We start from the raw sequence: 12,778 nt of genomic DNA, 5'->3' as shown, positions 1-12,778 counted from the left end.
TGAGTTCGAGGCCAGCCTGGGCTACCAAGTGAGTTCCAGGAGAGGCGCAAAGCTACACAGAGAAACCCTGTCTCGAAAAACCAAAAAAAAAAAAAAAAAAAAAAAAAAAAGCCAAACTGTCTCAAAAAAAAGGTGAGGGGGGGTGGGGCGTATGGGTCGGACATGGTGGCATGATAATGCCTCTAATCCCAGCACTTGGGAGGCAGAGGTAGAGGGATCAACCTGGTCTGCACAGTGAGGCCAGAAGAGGGCATCAGATCACCAGGAACCAGAGTTACAGGAAGGAGGCTGTGAGCTGCCATGTGGTTGCTGGGAACCCAATTTAGGGCTTCAGAAACAGTTTTAGGTGTTCTTAACCACTGAGACATCTCTCCAGCCATATAAAATAGATCTTTAAAAAATTACTAATAGTGGGCCAGGCTTGGTGGTACATGCCTTAAATCCCAGCACTCAATAAACAGAGGCAGGTAGCTCTCTGTAAGTTCGAAGCCAGCCTGGTCTACATAGTGAGTTCCAGGATAGCCAGAGCTACATAGTGAGACCCTGTCTCAAAAAAACAAATAATAATAAGAAAAAGAATAGAGAGATTCTGATATAGCTTGGGGGTAGAGTGTTTGCCTAGCACCAAAAAAAAAAAAAAAAAAAAAAAAAAAAAATGTTCATAAAACTACCCAAATTCCATGAATTAGAAATGCTACCTAGCTCAGCATGGCAGTACATCGGAAAGAAAAGGCAGATCCACAAACGATACTTGAATAGCATATCTTTAATACTGTCTTAAAAGGTCTGCTACTCCTCAACTACAGTGTACTCTGAAATATAAAATATGCTTCTCCTAAACCTAAATAGAGAATTATTTTATCAATATCTGTCTACTCAGAACATCTTTTCATTTCAAATTTATGTAAGCTTTCTCACAAAGTCAGAACACAATCCACAGTATGAACAGAAACTGCAATATTTAAGTCTCAACACTTTTGGACATAAACACAGCACATTACTTTTGAACATAAGTCACTTGAAGTAAATTAGATATAATTTCTAACTTTAGTGAAAAAAATAATTTTTATGCAATGGCTTGACCAAAATTGAACAGGTAAGGGAAAAGTTACCATATTCTGATACAAACCAAACTCTATGTTAGAAGTTTGAATGTTGGAAGTTTGAATGCAGATTAACTACATCTGTAGAATTCAATGCCTTTAGGTAGGGGATAATGAGAGCACATGAGGAACCAGGTCCCAATTTCATTTTCTGAAAGTGTGCACACGTACACATGTGGAGGTCTGGAGACAACCCTGTGGAGGTGGTTCTCTCCACCTTTACTTGGGTCCCAGGGTTAGACTCAGGTGGCCAGGCTTGCATGAGAAGCAGTGCCCCGAGGGGAGCAGCTCAGCAGCCCAACTTTCACTTCACTGCTAGCAATACCTCTCTTGGAGGCCTTCATTCCCCAAGACACACCTCCAATTTTATAAAGCTATGGACAAAAAGGACCTACTTTAAAATCCACTTTATGAAGTTAGTGATTAAATATGGAATGACTCTTCTGAAGACAGCAAAATAGTTTTCCTCAAATATTGACTTGACATTTCATTTTTGACAAGTGATTGAGAAAAATAAATGAAGCTCTGACTATAAATACAAATGTGTATGTACATCTCTATATTCTGAGAGGCTGTCCTATGATCTCACTTACACTTCTGATTTAAATAAGTTCTCTCAATAAAGGACATTAATTTTAACTTTGAAACTTAAATCATCTTTACTGAACCATTATCCTCTCTACTTTTCATTTTTACATTATTTCTATAAATACTCAAATGAAAAACAATCCACCATCTTGAAAACAATATACAACATCATACTGGTGGTCTAAGGGTTTTTTTTTTAAATATTTTGTTAAAATGTAAAAACTCTGAAATTACAAACAAAAAAATTACAATTTTACAGTATATAACTACTTTATTTTAAAAAAATATTCTGATTTTTTTATACAAGTAATCAAGTGCTAGTTTTTCAAATGAACTCCTGTGTGTAGGCTAAAAGACAGCATGTAGTCTTGTCCCGTCATGCTGGTACTTCAACAATTTCGAAGTAGTCATGTGGGAGAACTACATAGCCCCTCTCTGAGGCATCATCTTTCTCTCTCTGGAAATGCACAACCTCCTTGAGCTTCTCCAGCTGTCTCTCCTGCCTCCGGCATCGCTGCTGGGCAGTCTTGAGTTTCTTCCTGAGTTTTTCCACCTGCTGCTCCAGCTGGTGAATCCTCTTCCTCTGGTGCATTGTGTCCTCCACAGTGTAATTGTGGTCACAGAACACCGAGAGGTTATCAGGCGTCTGGAGAGGAGGCATCAGCAGCCCGATAGCGGCATCAACCTGGGAAGTGGGGGGTGAAGGAGGAGAGGGAAGCTGTTCTTGGGGTTCCAGGTCTTCCTTCTAAAACAGCAATACACAAGCATATGTGAGTTTAGTAACGAAATAATGGCCTCAAAATACCTGTACAGTTTTAGCATTAGACTTTTTTTGTCACTCCATGGTACCAAAAAATTCCAGAATGAGAAAACAGATTATCTTGGAGGTGATTTTTACAACACTGGCATGGAGTCCAGGGTGCCAGGACTTCAAAGCTTTTTATCACTAAAGCTATATCTTCCAGGCTAAACATTTCAACATTAGGTTTTGGCTTGTTTGGGGATTTTTAAAAAACAGGGTCCTGCTGTGTAGCCTAGGCTGGACTCACACTTGAGCTCCTCCTGCCTCTACCTCCCAAGTTCTAGGATAACAAGAATATGTAACTCTGTCTGGCATCAGTTTGCGGTGGGTTTTTCTTTTCTGTTTTTGTTTTGGGGTGGTGGTGGCGGCCCTTACTGTATAATCCAGGCTGGCCTGGAACTTACTATGTTTGTACCAAGCTAGCTTCAAACCTGTGGCAATCCTCATCGGCTGTCCTCCCCAGTGCTCGGATTGCAGGTGTGTGCCACCACGGGGCATTTTCAGTCCTAATGCCACTTTTCTATTTGAAGTCCAAGTGGGATTTGTGAAATGGATAAAGTGATTTAGTTAGATATAAGTAAATACTAAACACCTAAAACAGGAGAAAAACCATTTGAAAATAAACTGTCACTAGGAATGAAAAACAAAACTTATCAACATGTAAATAAAGAAATAGAACTATCTTTAACTTACAAAACTAGACTGAGTTCTTAGTGTGAGATATTCAATACATAGAACTCTATGTTTTTAAAAAGTGTATTATTGTCAATAGTGGTTATTTTTATGTTTTCTTTAAAAAGATTTCTTTTTAATCACGTGCACATATATGTGTGTGTCTGTGTGAGTGTCTGCAGTGGGGGTGGAAGTGGAGGTGCATGTGGAGGCCAGAGATATTAGATCTCCTGAAGCTGGAGTTCCAGGAATTGTGAGCCACCTGACTGGGTGCTGGGAATCAAACTCAGGTCCTCTGGAAGAGTAATACACACTCTTAACCACTGAGCCCCAACAGTGGTTACTGTTAACAATGGGTTTCAAACACACTTGTTTTCTTAACCCTTCCAATTTTTCCAAAGTTCCCACCACGAACACATTAGTTTCATAAATGTTATCGTGTACAGCCGAAAACCAGTGCTTATGATCCTAGATTTGGGGAGGCAGAGGCATGAGGATGGGGAGTTCCAATTCAGCCTCAGCTATACAAAGCTATGAAAGCCCCTGCCTCACACAAGAGATATGAGGGGAAGAGAAGAGAGGCAAGGAAGAAATCAACGATAAGAAAGGGAAAGAAAACCAGCCCAACATTTAAAACCCGACTTACCTTGTCATGTGGCTCCGTACAAAGAAATATAGTGGGTACAGCATTCTCCTTCAGTAGCTTGTTGTTGCACTCTCTCTTAAAGCAGTCTGGAGTAAAGTGCTCTGAACAAATACTGCTGTACTTAGTGGGCTTGAAGTTTTTTCTTCTAACAGCTGCCTCCCACTGTTTACAAAGACTGGGACGAGTCAGAGGAAACCTAAGAGGACACAATTCAGTTCTCTGACTGTAAGAAAATAAATAAAGAGCACCCACATGCTCCTGCTTCTCAGCTTCTGTTGTTGTTAACGCACTAAGAAGAATCTGACTGAAGATTAGGTCCAGTTACTTATCTCACCGATGAAGGGTTATCTTTTCCCAATGAAGACACCAACAGTTCAAGTCAAACAGACAGTGTGCAATACAATTCTACTCATCTTTTACTAGTACTTCTGTGTTTTATAGAAAAACAAAAGTTGTACATATGTCTGTGTCCTGAGATACATTCTAGCTCTTCCTGAATCAGCCCAATAAATACAAATAGACTAAATCCTGACTGCCTGAATTACAGACAAATGATAAAGAAATAAAGGACATATTTTATCTCATCGCTTAACTCAGCCTAGGTAATGGGGACCCTTTATATGTATTGTCACTATGCTTTTCCATGTCAAAGGCTTGGTGGCACGCTGGAGGGACTGGAAAAAGCAGAAGAAGAATGTTTCAATTTAGGCTCCACAGTTTTCCTACCACATAAGGTCTGCCAGACCCTGATCAAGCTTTTTTCACGAAGACCTAACTGTTGGGGAATATTATTTTAAGGTGTGTAACTTTTGTTTATGTTGAATTTGTTTAACTCTGTGAAGCTGTGTTACTGTGCCTGCCTAGACACCTGATGGTCTAATAAAGAGCTGAACCGCCAATTAGCGAGGCAGGAGGGGGCTGGCAGGCAGAGAGAATTAACATAAGGAGAAATCTGGGAAGAGGGAGATCTAGGAGCGAGAGAAGGAGGAGGAAGGAGGACTCCAGAGGCCAGCCACCCAGCTACACAGCAAGCCATGGAGTAAGAGTAAGATTTACAGAAGTAAGAGAACAGGAAAAGCCCAAAGGCAAAAGGTAGACAGGATAATTTAAGAAAGCTGGCAAAAAAACAAGTCAAGCTAAGGCCGGACACCCATAATTCAGAATAAGCCTCTGTATGTGTGATTTATTTGGGAGCTGGGTGGTGGACCCCCAAAAGAGCAAAACCAACCAACACCACCTAACCAATCTTCATGTTAGTGCTTATTCTTTGCACATCTTTTTGCACTGCCACTACATACAATCTGGAAAAAAACAAACAACAACAAAACCGTATTCCTAGAAAGAAGTACAAACCAGTGGGGACTTCTTATAAATCTTAGTATCTAGTCTCCCAGCCTAGGAGAACAAATTCTAGCTCTGTCAAGATCTCTGCCATTTACTGTTCTTTTAGATAATAGATAAGATGCATGTTAGTCCTGCTTTATTTTTCAACATCCAGCAACTGAAACAGTATCTTTGATGTGTGTCATCTTTAACTGTTCTCCAACTTTTTTGTTTGTTTTGTTTTGTTTTTGTTTTTCGAGACAAGGTTTCTCTGTGTAGCTTTGCGCCTTTCCTGGAACTTGCTCTGTAGACTAGGCTGGCCTGGAACTCACAGAGATCCGCCTGGCTCTGCCTCCCGAGTGCTGGGATTAAAGGCGTGCGCCACCACCGCCCGGCACTGTTCAACTTTTAAGATTTCCCCCTGCCACCCTAACAGAGCATAGGGAAGGGAAGGGGCAAGTTGAACGCATGTTTCTGTCACCATTTCCTATTCTATTCCTACAGTTTGAAGATGTATGAAATTTCAGAAATTCTAATCAACCAAGAAGTAGTTCTAGGAAATATTCTATCCTCTTCCCAAAGAGTAACATCAGCACACGAATCTCAACTTTCTATCAAACACAAACAGCCCCCCCCCAAAAAAAACCCTGAAAGAACATTTTGCAATTTGCTTCTGTAATTGCTTTGCTATGGATAACTTGTATAATTTACCAGTGAACCTGATCTCTTAGTTTCCTGCATACACTCAGGAATTCTTTCCAAAACCTAATGTAAAACTTGTAACATTTTGTGGACCATTATCAGTGTTAATAATTATCATTAGTAACGTTAAATCTGCAGCTTTCTTATACTTTCAAGAAAGTATTTTTCACCCTGGGATTCTTGTTTGCGGTACCTACCGCCCTGACAGCGGCGGGAAGGGCTGCCATTAGCTCCTTTACTACGGGGCAACTGAATAAAGTGCACGTTATCGTCCTCGTTACCGTCGCTGTGTGTTTGGAAGACTGGGGTTCACCCTAGCAATCGCAAGAGATCTATAACCCAGAGACGCTTCAAGGTTGGTTCTTTGAACCTGGGTCTAAAAGTCAACACTTAATTGTCGTGCTTCCCTCCTACCCACAACAGCGAGGTCGGGAAAACTGTCTTCCTCCTAAGCGTTTGGATTTCAAGTGGATCCCTATGGACCATTTCCCCGCGCCCCCCCCCCCCCCGGCCCCCCCACCCCCACCCCCGGCGCGGCTCGTGACGAAATCCGGAGGGCGGCCAGAGGCCTCTAGGCGTCGCTCGCACGCCGGAAAACCCTCCGCCAGAGAGCGAGAGAAGGGCGCGCTCGCAGCCCCAGCGGAGCCGAGCCCACGGAGCCGGCGCGCACCGGGGGCCGCGCAGCCGTGGGTCCCCGCCCCCGCCGGCCGGCCGGCCGCCCCGCCTTCCCCAGGTCTCGCGCGGACACGCGCCGAGCTCCGCCTCCGCCCGCCCGCCCGCCCGCCCGCCCGCGCGCCCCTGGCCCCGGCCGCGGAGCACGCCAGTTACCTACTTGTGGAAAGAGACGGGCTTGTCCTTATCGTACCGGTTCTTGCAGCCGTAGGCGGAACAGGACTGCACCATCCTTCCGGCCCTCCACACTTCCCTTCTGCCCGGGAAGCAGGTGGAAGGGGGGGGGGGGGAGGGCTCTCGGGGTCCGCTGCGCTCGGCTTCGACACGCTCGCTGCTTTCGGTGGCTTGGGTCAGCAGTTACAGGGACGATGACCTCACTGTGGGGGTGACTACCCTGTCCGTTGTGGTGTTTGCTTTAGCAGAAAGACCACAGCTTTCGCCCGTCTCCCATCTTCAAGATGGCGGAGGCAGCTTCAACCTCACCTCTCGCGAGGAGTGCGCTCGTGGTCTCTGATTAGCCGAAGGTAACGTTCCCAGGGAAGCCGACCATTGGCTGAGGCTAGGCGAGGCGCTGGGGCGTGGCCACCGGTGCGGAAGTGGGTGGGCCCGCTGCGCTTTGGCCGGAAGAAAGGGCGCTTGTTGGGGAGCCATGCTTAAGCAGCTGGTGTGGTAGTGGTCGGTGCGGTTCATTTGTCCGTCGTTTTTCTGCTGTTGGGTTCGGAAACCTAAAGGAAACGTGGGAAAGCTCTAGTTCCTGGCAACACGTTTTTGGTTTTTTTCTTTAAAGAGCGGCCGCAGAGGTGTAATTTTGTACAAACGGGATCAGATTCAGAATCCCGGTGGCCGTCTTCTAGTAGAGAACAAGCGCTCATTCCTTCCCAGTTGAGAAAGCAGAAGCAGTGTCGTGTGCTGTGCTGAAATTTGCGAGCTGCTGCAGAGTTTCATGCTGGAGAGGTTTTACGTCCTTGCCCCTCTGTAGTTTTCAGTCGAGCGCATTCTCCCTTGTAGACTATTTTCTGTCCCCTTAAATATTGCTTCCCTGAGGGATCCATTTAATGCCCGCCATTTCTGCAACACTTTAATTCTTGAGCCCACATACCATGATTTCCTAGCTCTTACTTCTACATACATGGGCTTGCCTTCCGAGTTATCAGGTGTATGGATTAAGTATTCAGCAACCACTTAAACCCAAAACCTTTGTATCACTGAGATTTAAAAAAAAAGGGGGGGGGAGGGACTTAACTCAGCGGTTAAGAGCACTTTTGATCTTGCAGAGAGGACCCAGGTTCAATTCTCAGCACCCACATGGCAGCTCACAACAATCTGTAACTCCAGGGGATTGGCACCAGGCACACACGTCGTGAACATGCAAATAAATACGCAGGCGAAATACACACCTATGTAGGTCAGAGAACAATTTGTGGGAGTGGGTTCTCTCCTTCCACCCTGTGCCAAGTGTTTTAACAGCTGAGCAATCTTGCTTGCTCCTAGGATTTTTTTCCCCCTTCCTCAAGACTTAGGTTAATCTTATGGGATAAAAAGAATAGCTTTCGGTTATTCTCTCATCACCATTCTCGTTCAAGTCCTCACAGTTTCCTACCCAGCAACTCGTTGTCAGCCCTAGTTTCCAGCTTTCTGTCCCCCATAGAAACATTGCCAGCTCCTTGCTTAAAGGCTTATAGACGTCAGGGGGTACCCCTATACTGAATAAAATCCAAATTGTTTGTGGTGGTCTATACAGCCCAAGGAACAAGTACTTCTGTGCTTCACCATCTTTCCCTGCTTGTCAAACTTCCATAATTGCTCAAATAGGCTGGGATGACCTGGGATGCCCATCCCCTGACATCCTGTCTAACCTTAAGATGTATCTTATGTGTTCTCTTCTGCCAAGCTTTACTTACCTTCTCCAGCTAAGGCGTCAACCTTTTTTGTCCCTGTGCAATTCTGTACTTAGTTCTGTAAGTAATTATATGCTATAGTATTTGTGTGCCTCATCTGAACTGAGGTGCTGTTAAAGGCGGCATCTTACTGAACCCAGTAGCCCCAGCACGTTTGTATTTCACAGATTATTTAGGAAATGTTGAATTAAATGGACCTAGAAACTACCTAAATTAGCTTCAGAGTAGTAGCTCTATACTAGAAACACCAGAATAGTGGCCTATTAACATTTTGAAAGGTACTGAGACTAGGTAATCTCTCTCTGTAGTCCACTGTAAAGATAAAGAGGATGGAGTGAATGAAGGTGAGGAGGAGCATTCCAGGTACCAGGAATGTGTTACAGCAGCAGCTTGTGTTTGAAAGTACAGCCAGCAGAAAAGGTCCAGGCCGTGGTGGTGGAGCGCAGTCAGGAGAAGGACATCAAGTAAAGATTGAAGGAGTCAAGTCAAGTAATTAGTTTGGATGAAGTTCAATGGGAGACCAGTGAGCCATTTCAAGCATTAACCAATATTTTTAAAGGGTAATTCTACCTATTTTAAGAGCTGGAGAAGGGCAACAATTCAAAACAAACCAATTACGAGGCTGTTGCTGGTGAGCAAAGAGGTGGTAGCTTGGGGGAAGGTGGTGGCAGAGAAGCTGAGAGTGGTAGGATTCAAGATGTTTGTAGTGCAAGAGCTACAGCTCAGTGAGAGTGGCTGTAAGAACTGGGTGGGGTTTGAGCACGGTTTCTAAATTGAACGACTGGCTTGACCATTAGATATATGTATGTATGTAATGCAAAGGCGAGAGATCTACTCACAACAGGGTAGAGACTTGGAAGGGGTGGGAACAACTTAAACTGGGGGCAGGTTGTAGGACTGAGGATGCTGGAAGAGAAAGTTAAAAGTGGTGTTAGTATGCAGTAAAGGCCCATTAAGAAAAAAACTTTGTGGTCCAAAGAATAGCTTATCTAGCTTTGGTGAAGACCTAACCATCCAATTGGGCCACATCAGTCAATCTCCTAGCCAACAGCCTACCCCTAGGAAGGCAGGGTCACCTGAAGACATGATAAAGGGGTAGGTAGAACAAGATTCTGCACTTAACCTTGCCAGATCCCTGCCCCTAGTGCTGTTGAGTAAGCCTGCCTATTTTTCTTCTTTCTCCCTTCTCTAAGCATGCTTTCCTTAATAGGTGGGATTTCCCCCCACATTTGAAGCTTCTCTACTTTCTCTAAAGCTTCCCTCCCCAACATATGGCTTGCTTGTCCACCGTGTGTTTATGCCAGCTTAAATGGCACAGCTTTTCCCCCCTCTTCTCTATTATTCAGGCAGCTGCTGAGCTTGACAACCTGCCTGCCCTGGGTTTTTTCTTTTAACCTCTAATAAAACTTTCCTTGAGCTTCATTTGAGTACATTCTTTAATTCTTGTGTTAATAAGATTAAGAGCCCCAAAAGGGGACTCCAACTTTCCTATATCACTGGTTCTGTGCTTAAGATTGCAAGCCACTAAGAAGTGTACAAGGATCACTCTAGGATGCCTGTTTTGTGGTCATTGATTCAATGTAAAACCAGTCAGGTTGTTATATGGTTGGATTTTCTTCTCTTATTCATTCTCTTTTGTCTTGTCTTATTGTTCGTAACTTGAAAATGAAATACTTTTATTTTGTTGGACATAATCCTTAATTGCCTCTATTTCAAAATGGTAAGTTATAGATTTGGTAAATTGCATATAATTTTAAAAATAAACCTGTTGAACTAAACACATTATAATTTTCTAAATAAAATATCTTCCACCCTAAATTTTTACTGTTATCTGCAAATTTATTGGCTTAATAGAAAAATAACTTTCACCTTTTAAACATACTCCTTGACTGTTTTGCCTGTTTTTTATTTGACATTTCTTAATATTTCCTGAGGTTGGAATAACAGTTGTTACTTATCAAAGGGTAAGGCAGGGAAGTATTTTCCCTTTTTTTTTCCTTCCAGAGTCTCACATACCTCATGTTATTTGATATAGCTAAGGATGACCATGAACTCATAATCTGCCCTCCTCTACTTCCTGTGTGCTGGAATCACACCTATAATCTCACCAATTTGTGGTGCTAGGGGTTCAACCCAAGGCTTCATGGATTCTAGGGAAGCATTCTACCAATTGAGCTACACCTCCAGCCCCACTTTGCACTTTTTAAGATGACATTCTAGCTTTTTTGTTTTTTTTTTTTAAAGATTTATTTATTTATTATGTATACAGTGCTCTGTCTGCATGTATCTCTGCAGGCCAGAAGAGGGCACCAGATCTCATTACAGATGGTCGTAAGCCACCATGTGGTTGCTGGGAATTGAACTCAGGACCTTTGGAAGAGCAAGCAGTGCTCTTAACCTCTGAGCCACCTCTCCAGCCCCAACATTCTAGCTTTTTTGAAACTGCTCACTTTGTATTCCTGGCTGACCTGGAATTGTCATATAGACTAGGCTAGCCTTAAGAGAGATCTTCTGCCTCCCAATTGAAGGCACACGCCATCACATCTACGTCCCACCATTTTGAAAGGGTTGGTGAAAATAAACCAAATGTCCATTAACAGTTCAATGAATAAAAATGGCATAGCCCACCATCAGTAGCACTCAAAAGTAATGAAGCTCTGGGCTGACCATGGAGCTCAGTTGGCAGTGCTTTACCTTGCATGCACTTAAAATGGGCATGACGACACACACTGGGAATCCTAGCACTCAGGAGGTAAGAGACAGGAGGATCAAAAGTTGAAGGTCATCGATGTCTATCAAGTTCAAGATCAGCCTGAATTCTAAGACCCCATAAAAATGCCAGAACCCACAATGGATTATTCCTACACACATAATGTGGAAGAAGTCAGACAAAAAAGAAAATAATATGTATGTTTGAAAACTATGTAGATGAAACTATAGTCAGGAGTGGTTACTTCAGAGGAAAGATGTGATTAGTAGGATGCTGGCCAGTTTGTGTATAACTCATTGACAGTGCTGTATAGCTAGATAAACAGGCTTGATAAAACTGGAGCTGGACCTTTCCCTTAATAATCAACAGACTGAAAACCAAAGGCTGGATCTGCAAGATCAGTTACTGGCCAGAAGAATGGGACCTGAGTCCTATCTCTGGCCCTGAGAGATGTGACATGCTGGTCTGCCTGTGAGGTTATTAATATATAATTAAAGCAACCTGGCTCCAGGAGTCTTACATCTTAAATGGCTTTCTGATGAAGAACGAAGATGTAACACTGCTGTCATGTAAGAGTCAAACCAGCGGGCCTGTCAACCAGCTACACAAGACACACCCTCTGAAAACTGTTTTGTTTTAGAAATGGAATGCATCTTACCTGAAATATAGATCAGTACAATGGTCCCTTTGGTCATTGTACACTCTCAACCTCTTGAGACTGCTCTGCTTTACTCTAAAAAGTACTCAGCAATAAAACACCTATTTTTAATCTACTGTGTGTCTCATCTCAGTTTTTTTTTTGGGGGGGGGCGGAAGTTGGGGGGGGAACAAAGATGAAAGGGATAGGTAGCTGAAGTGAACCCAGACCAAGACCCCAGTGATAATATAGTTTATACAATTTTTGGTGTTTATTTTACTTCTAAAAGCTTATTAAATAGGGCTATACAAAAGTGCAAGCCTGCTCTTTTCTTGAAGGAACAATAAATGTTTATATACTCATACCAATATGTAACCAATATAAGTCTCTGTGTTTACTTGGCTGGGTCTGAGAGGCTGTGGGACTGGCAGGTGAGAGAGATTTGTCCTGACTGTGGGCCAGGCAGGAAAACTTTAGCTACAGTCTCTTCATTGACTTTTCAGTAAATATCAAAGGTTAAACCTTGGCTGTAACATCTGGCCATTCAAGGGAAAGAGATTAATAGGAACAAGAGTGTTAATTCTCACTGTAATGTCTTGAGAGGCCAAGAACTCCATTTACTGATAGAACACCATTTAAGGAAAAATGAAAAAGCTAAATTTTAATCGGCAGTGGGTGGTGGTGGTGATCCCTATAAAAGAAGGGACTGTGAGGTTAAGGCCAGTGTACATAGTAAGACACTGTCTCAAAAATGTTTTTACATGTATGAAATTATGCCCAACGATGGTGATGCACATCTTTAATCCCAGCACTTGGAAGGCAGAAGAAGATGAAACTCTGTGTTTGAGGCCAGCCTGATCTACAGAGCACAGCCAGGGATACATAGAGAAGGCTTGTCTCAAAAAACAAAAACAAAATTTTTTTAAAGGAAGGAAATGCTTGAAGAATACAAACACATAAAAAGATTGCATGTGAAATACACTTTAATAATGCACCATTTGTCAGTTATAGACATACGAGGATGT

The 12,778-nt window shown here is 43.1% G+C and overlaps 1 protein-coding gene across 1 annotated transcript; it reads right to left on the bottom strand.

Moving 5' to 3' along the window:
* Window positions 1-748: 748 nt before the first annotated feature.
* Window positions 749-11,872, bottom strand: Thap1 (THAP domain containing 1). Its single transcript, XM_052751916.1, has 3 exons — window positions 6,669-11,872; window positions 3,812-4,007; window positions 749-2,436 (listed from the first exon to the last, which is right to left on the bottom strand). The coding sequence occupies exons 1-3, from the start codon at window positions 6,737-6,739 to the stop codon at window positions 2,068-2,070; spliced, it is 636 nt and encodes a 211-aa protein (XP_052607876.1). The 5' UTR covers window positions 6,740-11,872; the 3' UTR covers window positions 749-2,067.
* Window positions 11,873-12,778: the final 906 nt, after the last annotated feature.

Source organism: Peromyscus californicus, unplaced genomic scaffold (assembly GCF_007827085.1).
Source record: "Peromyscus californicus insignis strain IS unplaced genomic scaffold, ASM782708v3 Scaffold_23__1_contigs__length_62951481, whole genome shotgun sequence".
NCBI lineage: Eukaryota > Metazoa > Chordata > Mammalia > Rodentia > Cricetidae > Peromyscus > Peromyscus californicus.
The sequence above is the reverse complement of the archived record's forward strand: the minus strand, read 5'-3'. Positions and strand labels throughout refer to the sequence as shown.

Excerpts from the sequence above, each read along its gene's own strand:
- Thap1 (XM_052751916.1), bottom strand. The coding sequence starts at position 6,739 with ATGGTGCAGTCCTGTTCCGCCTACGGCTGCAAGAACCGGTACGATAAG. Across the intron at positions 4,008-6,668 it reads AAGCCCGTCTCTTTCCACAA|GTTTCCTCTGACTCGTCCCA; the intron begins GTAGGTAACTGG and ends GTGTCCTCTTAG. Across the intron at positions 2,437-3,811 it reads GTACGGAGCCACATGACAAG|AAGGAAGACCTGGAACCCCA; the intron begins GTAAGTCGGGTT and ends TTGCTGTTTTAG.